This window comes from Eucalyptus grandis, chromosome 5 (genome assembly GCF_016545825.1).
Source record: "Eucalyptus grandis isolate ANBG69807.140 chromosome 5, ASM1654582v1, whole genome shotgun sequence".
NCBI classification, from domain to species: Eukaryota; Viridiplantae; Streptophyta; class Magnoliopsida; order Myrtales; family Myrtaceae; genus Eucalyptus; species Eucalyptus grandis.
In genome coordinates this window covers 21,750,598-21,768,557 of record NC_052616.1, presented here as the reverse complement: position 1 = coordinate 21,768,557, position 17,960 = coordinate 21,750,598, and the positions used below count along the sequence as shown (strand labels likewise).

General features: G+C 36.9%; 1 protein-coding gene across 1 annotated transcript; it reads left to right on the top strand.

The window, feature by feature from the left end:
- Positions 1 to 581: 581 nt before the first annotated feature.
- On the top strand, positions 582 to 4,397 carry LOC104446395 (MDIS1-interacting receptor like kinase 2). The gene is given in 2 exon segments (XM_039312380.1): positions 582 to 3,592; positions 3,924 to 4,397. Coding segments are annotated over 2 exon segments (2,121 nt in total). The 5' UTR covers positions 582 to 1,857; the 3' UTR covers positions 4,310 to 4,397.
- The last annotated feature ends 13,563 nt before the right edge of the window (positions 4,398 to 17,960 follow it).

The window sequence follows — 17,960 nt, the reverse complement described above, 5'->3', positions numbered from 1 at the left end:
TTTTTTATTTTTTTATGATGTCTGATAACGATCTCTACATGAAAATAAAGAGAAAATATAGCTCAAAACACTAATTAGTACTTCTGGAAAAGAAAAAGAAAACCGAAAATAGGACTTCGTTGTGCATTTGTTGAATTTCATGCTTTTTGGCAACGGATTCCTTATTTATTAAAGCAGGTTGGGATTATATTTCTGCAGTATCAAGTTCTCGCTTTGTGGACTTACATCCCAATCCTTACTCTCCCAAAGACTTATAAGTCTTTGCAAATAAAGGGCCATGCATATTAAATACACAATGTGCATCGCGCATATTACCAAAAAAAATATAAAGGAAATAGCGACCGTAGCAAATGAGAGTTTTGTGTAATATTGATAATTGCATAATATTGATAATTTAGGGAAGAAAGTGTATTGCCTCTCAAATTTCAAGAGAGTTTTGTGTAATATCTCCCAGAAAAGAAATTTGATATTTTCTCTCGTTCACTGAGAAGCAGTGATCATTGACTTGTTTGTTGACTTGATGGTGTCGATTCATTTATAAATAAGTGGGATATAATTAGTCCATTACGACACATACGCACCTAGAAACGAAGAAAAGCCCACCCCAGAAAACCTCAAACCTCTCATGGCCTGGTCTCACAAACAACTCTCAATGTTGTTCCTTGCTTACCTTCTTTTCATATTCGCGCAACAAATGTCTTGTCTTGCTTCATCTCGAAGCTCTTCTCTAGTGGCCCTTACTGATGCTAGTAACCATACGGTAAATGAGGAAGTGAAGGCACTCCTAACATGGAAGTCTAAGTTAGACAGCGGGAGTCGCTATACTTTGTCTTCATGGAATGGAAGCAGCCCGTGCTCATGGCGCGGAATCGATTGTAATCCTCTGGGGAGCGTTGTGAGCTTGAACCTTTCAGATTCTGCCATACGTGGTACGCTTCACTCTCTCAATTTCTCCCATTTGCCCGACTTGTTCACTCTTAACCTTGCCAACAATCAGCTCTTTGGGAACATGCCTCTGAGCATTGGCCATCTTTCCAAGCTTATTCGTCTGGAATTACCTCGAAATAACCTTTCAGAAAACATTCCAATTGAACTTGGGTCATTACGATCTTTACAATTTCTTGATCTTAGGTATAATAATTTGACTGGCCCAATTCCCATTGAGATATTTGGCTTGAGCAACTTGACAGAACTATACCTTTCATTTAATAAGCTTTCTGGTTTCATTCCTAAAGAAATAGGAATACCCGAATCATTGGCATCTTTACAAGTTCTCGATCTTAGGGGTAATGAATTGACCGGCCCAATTCCCAATGAGATAGTTAGCTTGGTTAGCTTGACTGGTTTGTACCTTGCGGCTAATAACCTTTCTGGTTTCATCCCTAAAGAAATAGGGAGGCTGAAGTCTCTCTATTTTCTCCACATACAGGAGAACAGCATAGCCGGTCCTATTCCTTCTTCCATCGGAAACATGAGTAGTTTGGTGGAGTTATGGCTTTTTCGTAATGAACTTGTTGGATCCATTCCAAAGGAAATAGGAAGGTTGGGGTCTCTCCATCAACTTGACTTATCTGTCAATTATCTCAATGGATCCATCCCTACAACTATAGGAAATTTGAGTAATCTGACATTTCTTTACCTCTATGAGAACCAGCTTTCTGGCTCCATACCTTCGGAAGTTGGAGGAATGAGATACCTCATACATTTTCAACTGCCAACTAATGATTTAATAGGTCCCATCCCATCCTCCATAGGGAATTTGAGCAATCTGAATAGCCTTCAACTTTACCAAAATAAGTTGTCTGGTCCTATTCCCGAAGAACTAGGAATGCTCGATCTCTCTCCGATCTCGTGCTTATGATTAACAATCTCTCTGGCTCAATTCCATCCACTATAGGTAATTTAAGCAAGCTCACAAACCTACAGCTAGCCAATAACAAGTTTGTTGGCCAATTGCCACAAGATATTTGCAGCGGTCGAGTTCTTCAAAACTTTACCGCAAGTGACAATTACTTCACTGGTCCAATTCCGCGAGGCCTCAAAAACTGCACAAGTTTGTATAGAGTTAGGCTCCAAAACAACCGGCTCAAGGGAGATATATCTGAGGGTCTTGGCACATACCCTTACTTAGATTATCTTGAGTTGAGCAACAATGAACTTTACGGTGAGCTACCATCTAGATTGCGTGAATATAGCAATTTGACGAGCCTGAAAATCTCCAACACTCTAATCTCAGGCGTGATACCCTTTGAGCTTGGCAACATGACCCAATTGCATATACTTGATCTCTCTTCAAATAGTCTTGTTGGGGAAATTCCAGAAGACGTAGGAAAACTGAAGTTTCTTCTAGAGCTTTCACTCTATGACAATCATCTACAAGGCTACATACCTCGAGAACTCGGAACATTGCCTGATCTGTCAAGAATTAATGTGGCCGGAAATAACCTAAGTGGCTCAATTCCTAGACAACTTGGAGAGTGTTCGAAGCTTCTAACTTTGAATTTAAGTAGAAATAGTCTTGAAAGAAGCATTCCCACCGAGATTAGCAATCTTCAATCTCTTCAATTCCTCGATCTAAGTCAAAATTTGCTCACGGGAGAAATACCTGGACAACTTGGGCTATTGCACAAACTGGAAACACTCAATCTCTCGCACAATCAGCTTTCAGGTTCCATTGCATCGAGCTTTAATGGTATGGCAAGCTTGACATCCGTTGACATATCGTATAATGAACTAGAGGGTGCCTTACCAAACATTCCAGCATTTGATAGTGCTACAACTGAAGTTGTGAGAGGAAACAAAGGCTTGTGTGGAGTTATTGCTAGTCTCAATCCCTGTACAACAACAAGGTTGAAAGGCAAAAACAAAAGCAAAAAGTTCCTGCTGATTTTGATTCCCACTTTTGGTTGCTTACTCTCTTTGCTTCTTATTGTGGGAGCTTCAAGTATCGTATGCCGAAGAGTAAGGAAAACAGAGGTTAGTTTGACTAATGGAAGCAATGAAAACCCATGGGCAATATTGAGCTTTGATGGAAAGATGGCCTATGAGAACATTATTGAAGCTACGGAGGAGTTTGATGCCAAATATTGCATTGGTGTGGGAGGACATGGGAGTGTTTACAAGGCCCAATTGCAAATAGGTGAGACTGTTGCTATAAAGAAACTTAAAGAAGCAGTGGACGTTGAAATTGCCAATCAAAAAGCATTTGAAAGGGAGATTCATGCTTTGACTGAAACTCGGCACCGCAATATCATCAAGCTCTATGGCTTTTGCTTGAGTTCTCAACATTCATTTCTGGTGTACGAGTTCTTGGAAGGTGGTAGCTTGAAGGATGTATTGAATAATGAAGAGAGGATAACAACATTTGACTGGCACAAGAGAGTGAATGTGGTTAAAGGTGTGGCTAAAGCTTTGTGCTACATGCACCATGAATGCTCTCCTCCTATAATTCATTGAGACATATCAAGCAAGAACATTTTACTAGATGAAGAATATGAAGCTCATGTCTCTGATTTTGGCACAGCTAAGGTTCTAAAACCTTATTCATCCAATTGGACTTCCTTTGCAGGCACCTTTGGATATGTAGCTCCAGGTAAGTTGGTTTTTTCCAAAATCTCACCCATTTCATTTTATAGATATGAAAATGCTATGCAAGATCATCATACTTACGTGCCTTGCTTTTAAAGTATAATTACCTAACGCGAGATTCAAAATTATTCACATGGTTTGAAGGTCAACGAGATTTAGGCCCATCAGTTAATAAACTGAAATTCCCTAAATAAATGAAAATTCTAATAACCTAATGGAATCTAGAGTATGCATTGATTTATGGTGCATTTTTTTTTAATGCAAAATCAGCTTAGATTGATGGAGCATGGATACTGTATAAAAGCTAGAAAAATTCTGGTTTTTTCTCTATGTAGAACTCGCATACACTATGGAAGTGAACGAAAAATGCGATGTTTATAGCTTCGGAGTGATGACATTGGAAGTAATCATGGGAAGACATCCAGGAGATCTCATATCGTCTCTTATGTCCTCATCTTCATCATCCTCGCACCATTCAACAGACTCTTGGCCATTGAAAGAAGTTTTAGATCAAAGAATTCCATACCCAAAAGGTGATGTGCTAGGGGAAGTGGCATTTGTGACGAAGATGGCATTTTCGTGCTTAAGTCCCAAACCAGAGTATCGTCTGAGCATGCAACAAGTTTCTCGAGCGATATCAGCACATAGCTCAACCGTGTTGACCACACCAGAGGACATCAAATTGGAAGAAGTAGTCGGTCCTACATGCTTCACTAATTGAGATATTTTAGCAAGCTGTCTCTTGTATTATATTTATCTTAGTCAACTTCATTATAAATTGTTGCAATATTTCGTTAATTACTCCAAAACGCTTAGGAATCGCTACCATTTGCTTGTCATATTACTTCTTTCTTGTAATGTATAATCGCAAAGAAAAGGTGATACACTCAAAAGTTGCTAGAGCACAATTGGTATAAGCTGGCATCAGGCTTTATGAATGTCTACCAAAGTCATAAATAAAAGAAAAACCCATAAGCAAATTAGAGTATGATTTCCTTAGATCAAATTAGGTAGGTAACTTTACATCTTTCAAAAAGCGACTTATAATGATTCTGAAATGTAACGTAACCATTGAACTAGAACAAGCGCATCGCAATACAAAAGTAATATACAAGATTTATAACCAATTTAAAAGAATGAGTAAAGAATAATTTTGCGAATGATTGTAACTTCAATGATGCAAAACTTCGTGGCAGATGAAATGAGGCATAGAAAATCTAGGGAAATTACCAAAAAAAGTCATAATTTTATTGTACTTGAGTCAATTTAGTCATAAGTATTTCAATTTGGTCAATTTAGTCATAAATATTTATGATTATTTACCAATATAGTCTTTCCAATCAATTTTGATTGGAAATCATTGACATGGATACTGATCGTCCTTGGTAGCACAGTCGGAACTGATGAAATAGTCCAATAGACCACAAAATTTTTATATCTAGAGCTTCATGGAAAGAAAAATATTACTTTTGGTGTCAGCATGATGCTAGTACGAACACCTAGAAGAAGATGAATAGGTGTTCAAAAGAAATCTTAACAAATAAATGCAGAATAAAATAAGTTACGAGCAAAGTCTAAATAAGGATTAGAGTCTAACAAACGAGCTACCAGACTTCTGGTAGATGTTCAAAATCTGTTATGTGATGGAACAGTATGCAACAAACTTAAATAAGGAGAGTTAAGGGAAAAGAATGATCCACACTAAATTTATAGTGGTTTGGCTTAGATCAAGCCTACGTCCACTCTCCCACACTAACAGCCTCCTAGTTGGATTCCACTATATGATTAATAAGAGATTACAACTTTGAGTACAAACACTTAATGGTAAATCATACTATCTCACTAAGTCACTATTTTGGTATTTCTCTCACGATCACAAATGTTTAAGATTACGAAAGACAAGTATATGATCAAAGTTCGCTCACATTTTGGAATTATAGATACTACGCCATGTCTCTTACTTGCTCATCGGTCCTTGGTCTCCTTGAATACTCATCCACTTCCAAACTAGCAACTAGCTATTGGACAGTATCAAGAGGATCTTCTTCCAATCTACCCATTGAACAGATCTATATCTAGAAGATTTAGTAGCCGTTAAGTGACAGAAGCAGAATCCCAAGTTGATTCCGATTGTCCATACAAACAGCATCTTGGTTTCCATAAGTAGAGTTTCTCCATTTAAAAGTTCTTATCTTCATGATCAAATTGTAAATCAATTAGATTGAGTTAATCAAATCCATATTGATGTAGAATCCAAATCAGATTACTAGCCGTCATATGTTTGGGGTTTGTATTATGTTCTGTCGAGTTGTCTTGTTCTAAACATGCTTTGTTCTAAATCTACTATGTTCAGAACTTATGTCTCATTCTAGATCTTGTCACGTTCTGGACTTGTGTCTAGTTTGTATGTAAAATCTGAGAGTGTTCTGTCTAAAGTAAAGTCTAAGTGTTTTCCATATGAAATAGACTTTACAATCTAGATGTATGTCTGAACATATTCTGCTTCTGAACATATATAGCTTTAAGGTCTGGATACGGTCTGAATAAATTCAGCTTCAGCACAGAATCTATCTTCTAATTCTTTCAAGTATAAATCTTGATAATATTATTTACACATTCGATCATATGCATAGTTTATTACTCAACCAATAAACACGTTAGTGGCCTTTGATTTATTTTTTCATCTTCAAAACATTATAAAGGATTTCCCTAACAATTTTCCCATTTTTGATAATGACAAAATAATCTCTAAATATGCAAATGTGTAATCACACTTTTAACAATATTATTAAATTAGGGCAATCTTAAAGAATAATGTAATTCAAATCAACATATAGCAAAAGATAGCAAATAGATTGAGCATAATTATATATGGAAAGATAATTGTAGCTTAATAACTAATATCAACACATATGCATATTTATATTCTCTCCCCCTTTTTGTCATAATCAAAAAGTGATAACAGTGAAAATGGTATCATGTAGAGAATATAAAGAGATAACAAATATATTTTGCATGAAACACAATTTTCAAAAATCAGCTTTTACAAAGTAAATCAAATATCAAAGATATGTAATATAGCTCACTTCAATCATATATATCAGCAAATATCCTATAAAAATCATAGATGCATTATAAAATTCACTTACCCTTTTTGTCATAATAAAATGACAATGTAAATAAGAGATTTGTAAATGACAAAATGTAATAAAAAATGCACTAACCAAATTTTTTAGAACTTAACAAGTTCTAACACATGTACATTTTTCTTCTTTTCATAATAATCAAGATTACGATCAATTCAAAAATATTTTTCCATAATTGATCAACGCTCGTTCTCAATTTGTTGCCTTTTTGAGGTGATCATGATTCTTTTCATTTCTTTCGAATTCACTTTCTCCTCATCAAGACAATATCTGCAAGAATTACTAATTGCGGCTTATGCATGTTGAACATAATATTTTTTTCATTATTTCCTTTGTAGCAACAATATCCGCAACGATCATTTGCTTTTTGAAATCTAAGGCAGAAATTTATTTTCTTCTATCAAGCTTGTTTCGAATTCACTTGCATTAACTTAATGAACTTTTTGCACAAATAAGCTATAATAATATCCATGTAATATATAATGCACTTTCTTCAAATAAATAAATCGAATAGCATATATAAGATTATCAATTATTTAAATTTAGAGCTACTCAACCTTTTGTACAACACATTAGTGACTTGCTCAATAATTTGCGAGAACTTTGCACAAGGAAGATAATTTTTGAACCTCCAGAAAATAGTAAAAATTTCCACAATTTTTTAATCGAGCTTTCCAAAATCCATATGGATGATTCTTTTGCCACTTGCAAATTATTGTATAATAGATAACAATCCTTGCAAAAATATCACTTAATACATTTCTCCGATTTGCGGATCAAACTTGCTAGATATAAGATATCTTCTAAGAATATGGTAAGAGTATTTATGAATATGCAATAATATCTTTCAAGATCAAAGGGATTTCCTTGAGCGTAAATCTCAAAAATATATTATTGATGCATTTCACAAAAATAAAGTAGATATTTCTATCACTCACCAAATCAAGTAAAAAATTTCAATGCCTTATATCTATGACAAGAGATATTAGGAATATATATAATTCATAGGCAATCATCTAAAATCTTCATAAAATCGAGTAGAAATTTACAAGGCAGGATGATAAAAAAAAATTATTCTCTTACCCAAGATATATGTTTGAAATATATTATTGATTAATAATGATCATTGCCAATTGCATGAGATACTTTTCTGATTGCTCCTCAACATTGAACGGCAAGCGGCGGCTAGTGGTGACGGGCGGCGGCTAGTGGCAACGGGCGACGGCGATATGGTTGTCAAGGACCTACAAAACAGAAACGTCGGATCAAATTGATTCGGGCGTGAGCTCGCTGTGGCCAGCTCATGTCGGGGAGGTCGCACGGCAAGAGACTCGTGCAGTGATGGTGCTGGCCTCTCGGTGCGACTTCCTCGCTTCGGTGAGGATTTGGCAACGACAACACCCTCTGCAAAACTAAAGCAAGAGCAAACAGCGTCGGGCTCGCAAATTGGAGCTGGACGTCGGGATTAGACCACGACCAAAAGTGCAACGAGTCACAGCTTGGCTCGGTTTGTTTCGTTGGAACTGGGATTGCTATTCCTTCTCAAGGCCACCTCTTGATCTCACAAAGACCCTTATTTTCAAGCGGTGATCAGAGTCTCCTTCACAAGATTTTCACCACTTGACCCTCTCTACATATTATTTCTTTTCACTTCCCTCTCCGAGCAGGTGCTGGAACTCACGGCTCTCGGATGTCTCGTTAGTGTTGATGGTGACCGGACTGGACAATGTCGTGGGAGAGAACAGCAACGAAAAACAGCGAAGACATGGCGGCGAACAGCAGTGATGCAATAGCGAGCAAGTACATCGACGCGCGGTTCAGATTGAAGCAGCAGCAGCAGCCTCGATCATTGGGCGACACGGGGCGGCTCCGTGGACAGCAGTAGCAACCACCGCGAAGGGAGCAGCAGCGGCACGGCGGCAACGGGGCAGAGGACTCGCGCGACAGGGGGGCCGCCAAGATAGGACCCTTCTGTCTCTCTCCTCTCCCTCACGTGTGTTTCTCTCTATTGTGTGCTTTAAGATTCTCAGATTCCTCCCCCTCCGGCTTCTTCGCTTCTAATACTTGCTTTTTCACCGACTCCCTTTAGATTGACTATATATATTCTTTCTCCAAATATCTTCTTTTTAAGTTGACCAATTCTTGCCTCGGCCCACTCGCCTTTTATTTCGCTCCATTCACGCGTCTTCCCATTCTTTGAGATAATCTTGATTGATTTGAATCTTATTTTCTTTTCTTTGAGATAATCTTGATTGATTTGAATCTTATATGTGCCCCAACGGTGAATCATATATTCTCATAATATGATTTTTCGATCTTTCCTAACTTGAGCACCTCATGTGCAAGGCACACGCAATTTTGGTCATATAAAGAAGACCTTGGGCTTGACCAATTTTCATTCTCTTCCAGGCTTAGTTTAATTAGTCCAAAGCCATCTATGCAAATCCATCCACTTGTCCAAAATCAAATGAAATAATTAAATCATATAACAAGTTTTCCTAAAATTATAATGTAGAAAAGGAGAGTGGACTTGTATTTACTTGCCAGCTAGTGCTATAAATCATCTTAAGGTGTGGGATCAAACTTCATTTGCTCAACAGGTCTCCAGTTTTCATTCAGATTCCTTGAAGAGTCTAATTTTTCTAAAGTAACATTCTTCATCAAATTGCCTGGATCCAGAGAGAGGCAACCGAATGAATTTAACCAACGAACGCTCAATGTTAGGTGAGATAACCATTGGACTAAGATGACTCAAAATACCTAGATCCAAACTAAGGTATAAAAAAAGAGGTGGGGAAAAACATCCATATCCAAAATGAAATGGTTAACAATAACACTCGAGACATTCGGATTCATATTGAGATGTCAAGATTAGGGAAACTTAACCAATAGACACTCAATGTTAGGTGAGATGAACATTGGATTAAGAAATCTTAACCAATATTGGATTAAGAAATTTCTTGCTTGGGTTACTATGCACAATCAATTGGCCACCAATGGCTGTTTGCTTAAGTGGATCATGCAAGTCTCCTCTCTCTGCTGCCCCTGTTAGTACTCTAATGAAAGGAGGAGTCATCAATATTTTGGATATTTCTTTTCTTCGTCACATGCGCAATCTATAACAGAATTCGTCTGTTATCTCTTTCTTTTTCTCTCTCCTGTAGCTTACTCTAATAATGGTCATAGGTCAAACTGAGAGAGTGAGAGAGAATCGGAGATTTTTTTTCTAGAAAAGCGATTCGATTACGCGTCTTCTTTCACCTCTCTTATCAATTACGGTTACTGAAAGAGTTTGAGTCGGTTTTTCCTGGCTGCCTCCTCTGCCAATTTAAACTCAGTGCCATCACTACAGAGAGCACTTCCCCCATCGCCCTTCCGACGCCTTCAGCCACCTTCGCTGCCGTTTCTTGCCGCTCCAAAGCCGTGTGTACCCTTGTTCCCGATATCGGGATCCGGTGGCGCACCGAGATCCAGTTTCAAGTTCTCTTGCAGGTGCCAATCTCGATCCTCTAGCCTCACCGCAGCTCAGATGTCGAATCCTCCATTGACACGATCTTTGACACGATCTATTTGAGATTGTTTCTCTGATTTGCCAGCATCTGTTGTTGGTTTAACTTGAACGTTGGAATCTGAAGTCAAAGTTCTGCTCCTCAATCAAATTGCACCGCATATGTTCGACAATAAATTCTAAAAACTGAATTTGCATAGATTTGTCTCTGATTGTTGGATTATTTTGAGTGCACATTGATTTATGAGCACGATTTCAGTCAAATTTCGTTGTTGCCGAGTTTGAATCTGACTCTATCTTTTTTGTTTTGTTTCCACCCTATGTTGGCGTGTCTTCCTGCTGCATTCAATGGTGGTCGCCGGACTCGAAAACGACAGCATCAGTGTTCACCTTTAAACTCATTGGCACCGGTTTGGTCGTCGCTTTCCTTTCCATTTGTTTGTTTCAGTCATGCTGTGGCTATGCCTGTCAGTATTGAATGACTGGTAGTTGAGAAGGGTGGCCACTAGAGGCAGTCCAGTGGCGGCCAAAGGTAGTGGGCGATGATGTACGGATGCTTCTGGCTAAGCAGATAGAGGCTTGAAAGTTGATCTTGAGTAAGTTTGTTCGACCTGTGAATAACAAAAAGGTAAGAAAAAGATATATATATAAAAAATAACAAAAAGAGACAAAAGAGATAATAGAAAATGAGCTTGTTATAATTGAAAATGGACCTAGTGTGCTCATAGTGTGATTATAGTGGAAAATGGGCTTGGTGCGATTATAATAAACAATGGGCTTAGTATGGTTAAATGCAAGATTGAGCTTGGTGAGGTTAGGATTGAAAGGGGTTGGATATAATAAGCCCATTTATGTCCATGGCCCAGACTTGCGAAGTCCAGTACAGTCCATATTCGGACCGAGCCCATCTCTAATAAAAAAATGGTAGATAGTAATATATAATAAATATAATAAAAATGAATAAAAAATGTAATGAAAATGGAAAATAATTATTCAGACTTTGTTCAGAAGTAATAGGAAAATAAATAGAAAGCCATTGACCAATCCTCATTATTTTGTAGGACCCTCTTTATTCTATAGAATAATCCTCCTTATTCGTAGGGACCTTATTTATTTTCAACTATTCAACAATCCTCCATTCATCCTTTTAAAAGGTTGAGAACACCGGTTGATGCAGAGCAACCGATCACTCCAAATTCAAGTCAAAAAGTAGCTATGCAAAACATGACTCTGAACAAGTACGTCTTAACATGGGGGTGTCATGGGCTAAAAAATGCTAAAAAAGAATAATTTAATTTCAATTAACATTATTTGCTTTTTCCTTTCTTTTTGTTTTTCTTTTAAGACAAACAAGTTAATTTTCAATATAAAGTCCATTGCACTTAATATTTCTCATTATCCTTATATTATAATCACACATATTAAGATAGTTAACTCAAATGAAAAGGGAGGAAAATATGGCACCTAATGTTTTTCATTTTTAAGTTCCTGTACATGATACGCGTGGGAGCACTTTGATAATAAACAAGATTTTTTTTTTCAAACTTCGGTAGATATAGGAGTGATGAGTGGAACATTAATACATATAAAAGATATGAGGATATTTTATATGCGGGTTGAAATCCCGGTGTGAATCTCAACTTGTTTTTGCTCCTTGGATTAGTGATGGCGGGTCGGACCTCCGACTAGATCGACTGTCATTACGTGATCTTGTTGGCGAGGGCCATCTTTTTTGCGTGGCGCCTGTTCTTGGGCTTTGCCCACAACTATGTGGTCCTTGGGCAGCTTATTCACCAACATCGGTGTTCGCTATCCCTCATGATCACTTATATCTATGTCGTCGAGGTCTCGCCCGCATTCTATCTTGGCAAACTCACCTCCTTCACTGTACTATTCATTTTTTTTACTAATTTTGTAGCAATTTTTTTTTTCATTTGTCATCAATTTTTGTCTTTTTCATGTTGAATGTTGATTTTTTTTCTTATTTACAATATGAAGAATTACACATTCAACATGAAAAAGACAAATTGATGAAATTTTTTTTTTTTAAAAGAAGGAAAATGATGCTACGAAATTAGGAAAATAAAAGAAAAGAAAATAAGTGAACACCCCACCAAAGGAGATGAGTTTGCTATGTTTGAATAGATTTCAACGATGTAACAGGGGTGATCTTGAGAGGTGGCTAATGCCGACGTTGGCTAATAAGTAGCCCAACAGGAGGACCATGTGGTTGCGGGCGAAGCCCATGAGCCAAAACAATCACACAATGGTAATCACTCTAGTCAAAGGTCCACCCCACTATCGCTGACCCAAAGAGCAAACTGTTTGAGGATTCTTGTTAGGATCTCAACTTGCCTGTAAAAATACTATTATTGTTTTGCTCATCGCTCCTATATTTGTCATGTAAATCATAACCATATACATAAAATTTTAAAAAATAAATAAAAATTATGTGCCTTATTTTCTTCTCTTTTTTTAATGTATTTTCTTAATATATATATATATATATATATATAATTATGAGATAAGAATGACGAGAAATAATAAGTGTAATGGACTTTATAATTGAAATTTACTTGCTTGGCTTAAAAAAAAAAAAAAAAAAGAAAAAGTGGATAATGTTATATGAAATTAAGTAATATTTTTTTTTTGGCATTTTTTTTTTTCATTTCCTAAAGATGACCTTTGGCAATATAGGGAGAGGATTTACTATATCCAATAGGTCCCTAACAAGGAGGACTATTCTATAAAATAAAGAGGATCCTTGCAAAATAAGGATGCTTTCTACAAAAAAAAAAAAGAAAAAAAAAAGGAGGATTGTTCAATGGCTACACTACTGGAGGGATGGGGCTCGTACACAGCTTAAACTCGAGACGTTTGATTTTAATGGAGTAGAACAAGAGAGATCTAATGGAGAACAATCTTTCATTTCTATTTACATTGAAAATTGGCTTGAAATTATATGCATTTGGTGTAGTGGAGACTTGTGCATGGATGTAGCTGCCTTGTTCGACATAGTCTATAATCATCTTGTATTTGAACTCCTTGATGGTTTTGAGAGTTGTTTGTATATGGCTTTTAAGTTTTTGAGCTCTTTTTGCACATGGGTTCGCACCCCCTTAGTGCCTTATAGTTGAATTTTTTTTTTTTTATCTAAAAAGAGAACATACCACTACTAGATTTGAAAATTGATAAGATCAAGTCAAATCATGGATAGCTGAATTGTTTGCACTTGGTTGTGTTGGAATTGAGCTTTTGTCAGCTATCAAATCCGTACATTTTTTTTTCTAATACTTTGAAAGACTTTGTTGGATGGCAAATTCTTCATTCGTAACTCATATTATGGGGTCAATGAAATTTTGATTGTCTTTCGAACTTTTCTTTAGATTGAGTATCTTAACTTACTTGATATATTTAGTTGCAATTTGATCCTTCTGTCACCTACTGTTACTTGTTTCTTTGAAATGTTTTAATTGCAATATGGCAATCTTCCATATTAAGAGCTGATTTGAAAAAGAGAAAGAGAGAAGCGGAAAAATTAGACTTCACTTTATAATTCATGTGTTCGGTCACATCATCTAAGTGAGTCCAATTAGCACGGTCACTCAACATTTAAAGAAGCGGGTAGTGGTAGGTCACAAAAGCATCAAATTCAGAAATCAAGCAAGTTGGAGGAATCGATTGCAAGAGAAAGAGGATGATGAAATTGAAAAAAGGGGTACAAGTCAAGGGAACTAAACTAGACTCAACCAAGAATTAAATGATAAGTGCTATTGAGTCCTTTCATTAGTCGCTCTGAAATTGCTGATATGGCTAATGGTGGCTGTGGTGGTTTTCTGTCTTGTTACTACTCATTAGACAAGTTTTTGTGGTTTGAGACTGGCAATGCAATGCCTTGTGGAGCTGTATATGCACGAAACTCTTTAACACATGATATATTCACTTCTCCAAAAGTTATGGTTTTGTATGGGATATTATCCTTCACATTGGTATTTTACAGACCGAGCTGCAAGTGAAGGGTGCATGTCTATTTGATATATGTGTTCGAGTCAAATGTTGGTTATTGCACAAAGGCTCTCCAGTACAGGGATAAGGGATGCGCTCACGAAGGTGACATTCCTGGACTTTGGCATGAGTAGTGGGTTTGTTTAGCATAAATACGTACTTCATTTTTTTATGAGTAAATGTGCAGATGAGCTTGATATTTCTTTTCCCCACGAAACCGAAGATATCATACACCCTTCCAGTATCAAGGCTGTCGGGCACCTGCATATCTCACCTTTTGATGGCAATCTTGCAGTATCAAAGCTCTCAGGTAATGTTCTCAATGGATGCTAGTTCTCTATTCTTTGGCCTCGTTTGACAAATTTAAATTTGTTTCATCTCTCGTAGTCTTAAAAGCAACAACTTCATCCTTGCCTTTGACCTACTGGTAAGCATATTGTCTTTAGCTATTTCCTATTTTTCTCCTTGTCCAGGTTATTAGACTTCAGGTCTTCAATGATTCTGTATATTACATTAGCGTGGTAGAAATTTAGATATGACGATGAGACGTTTCAGCATCAACGGCAACATCCAAGGATTAGTAATATCTTCAATAGTCACTTAGGAAGGTCCCTATTCGATTATTTCAAGCATGTGTCTTATCTTTCTTTCCTTGAGAGTATTTGAACTATTGTAATTTAATTTATTTTAAATATCAACCGCATTGCTTATCTGTAAATTTTCAGGTGAATTATTGTGAATGGATGATTTATGTTCTAAGGCATGCAAACATGTGTGCACACTGACATGCACATGCACATGCGCCTTTGCTCAGGTACATACTGATAAACTCAGGTCCATGAGAAATATTATAGCCATTCTATAACTTTGGTCCGGTCATTCTCCTCTGAAGAATTGTTATTTCACTGAAGTTTTGTTTCATGGAAGGGAAAAAAAAATTAACAAATTGGTGAACATGGTTGGTAAATGCAGTTGATATCTTTCAGAACTACTTTTGGCCCTAATTGTTTAGGAGTAAAATATTATGCATTCAATCGATTTCTGTTGCTAGGAAGCAGGAATCGAACTTGTGAACCAAATATTAATCATGGTAAGATTCAGCTAGAAATACATCTGCAGCTGAGTTCCTAATGTGATGTTCATCCTAATTTACTTCCTTTTGCCAACAACTCCCAGATTCTCATCTCCTGCTTTCGCAGAGTTCAAATGTGAGCTGGGTTTATTTCTGCCGTTCCTTTTCCATTGTTGATGTTGTTGTGCATATAATCCAAATCGTATATATGGATGCTCTTCATTCAACGACACAAATTCTATCATAATATTACCCAAAATATTCGAATTTGAACTTGAAACTTATACTAAGGCTCTATTTGTTTACAGAAAATAACTTCCGAGCAAATATTTTCCGAATTTTCTGGCATTTGTTTCACAAAAAATGAATTGCTTTGGGAAAACAGTTTCCATGATGGAAAAAAAAAATCTTCTAAACTAGGGGAAAATATTTTCTACTTTTGAAAAGTATAAGATATTTTTCTCATTTGATCTCTTTTATTTCACACCCTTATAAGCCCTCACTTCCTTTTGCTCATTTTTTTTTTTTTTTTAAATTTGAATTATTTTTTATTTTCTTTTATTTTCCCTTTTCCCATTTATTTTTATGTTTTCTTTTCTTTTTCTTTTTAAGTTGAGGGCAAGGCTCGAACTCGGTGGATCTAGAGAGCCGCGAGCTCATCGGCCTCGGCGGAGCTTGGGTCACTTGGATTGGGTTTGCAAGTTCACGGCTAACCTAATCCAAGTGAGCTGAGCTTTGCCGAGGCCGGTGAGCTCGAGGCTCAGCTGATCCAGGTGAGTTGTGTCCTTTGCTCGATGAGCTTTGACCAAGCCTTGAGGTTGTCGGATCTAGTGATTGCGTCTTGGTCAACCGTTGGGCAACTGGCCACATCGAGGTACACAATAGCGGAGGAAGGAGGAGGAAGAAGGAGGGAGGGACAAAGAAAAAGGAAAAAGAAAGAAAAAAATAAAAATTCGATTTTTTAAAATAAAAATAATTAAAAATTCAATTTTTATAAAAAAATCTATACAAAATTAAAATTAAGTTTTTTGGTCAATAAAAAATATTAAAATTAATTTTTTTGGTCATTTTCCCAAAAAAATCAAATTAGATAATGAACAATGAAAACATTATCCACTCAAATTTCAAGCTTCAAATGAATACCGAAAATATAGTCATTTTTTTGAAAAATGACTTCCTAGAAAATTTTTTTCGGAAATGTGATATGTTTTGCAAATCAAACCGACTCTAAGCTTAAAGGGACGTCTCGGGACTACTAGAACCATTATCTGAGCCACAAAAGGACTCTAGGCCCATTGTTCAGCGCAATAAAGCGGCTGGACAGCGGGCTTCGAGGACTCATTTGGGCTCTTAGTGGGCCCAATTGCACCCGAAAAAGCCATGGATGACATGACAAGGAATCAACGACGACCCCCAGGACCCTCAAATGGATCGGAACAGGTTGCGGACTCCGCTGTCCAGTACCCATAACGCGCTGCACAGCGAGCTCTTGGTGCTCGCTTTCGGCTCGAAGGTATGGTCGCCGAAAAGGCCCAGTGCAATCCTAAGGCCTAATATGATGTAGACATTACCAACACGAACGAGTGCTCCCAATCAGCCTAACTACATGCTAAACATATATGGGTTACTTCATGGATAACGTAATACAAAACCTAACTATAATGCCGCGTCAACATGCTATGAAGATGAAATGCCATAACCAGTGTAGGGTTAATTTCGCCAGCGAGCGCTAGGTGAGCTATTGTACCTTGACTTTTTCGATTTTATCACGGTATCCTTAGCAAACTACACACAAATAAGAGGGATTTTTCTTATTCTTGATTGAAAGATATTCACGCTTCCTGGTTTCTCCTATAATATTTTTGCTAATACGATACGTGGTCCCATCTAAAATCATCCTCCAATAGATCTCTTCACTGATCATTAATACACAGTTGACCTATACCTTCAACTAACATGCATATGTCTCCCACCAAATAATGCATGCTCCCTAAATAAGACCAACTGATATTCATGCAATATGAAAAAAAAAAAAAGCATGCTGTCCTAAAGTAATATGCCAACAAAATATGCCGAATGCATCATGTCTTGAATTAAAATAACATATACATAATTATGACCTTAATTATTCAAAAAATGTTATTTATCACTAAAATTCCAACTTATCACGAAAGCACATAATCATTTTGTTGTGCTTTTTCGTTTAACAGTTTTTTGTGTTCTCTATTAAAAAAAGAGCATGATTATACGTTAAAATAACAAGAAGCACGTCGATTAACCACAAGTAGACAACGGTAAAACAACGAGCTAAAAACATGCGATTTTGAACTTGAAACTTGTACTAAGCTAAAAACAACGAGCACTTCAAATTAACCCACTACATGCTAAACAAATATGTGTAATTTCATGGATAACATGGTGCAAGCGAAACCTCACTATAACACTGCGTTAACATACTATGATGATGAAATGTCATAACCAGTGTATGGCTCGTTTCACCAGCAAGCGTGAGGCGAGCAACTGTACCTCGACTTTTTCGATCTTATCATGGTATCCTTGGGGAACTATGCATAAATAAGAGGGGCTTCCTACCTTAAGTGAGGACGAGACAAAGCGACGGTGGAGGAATCGAGGAGAACTC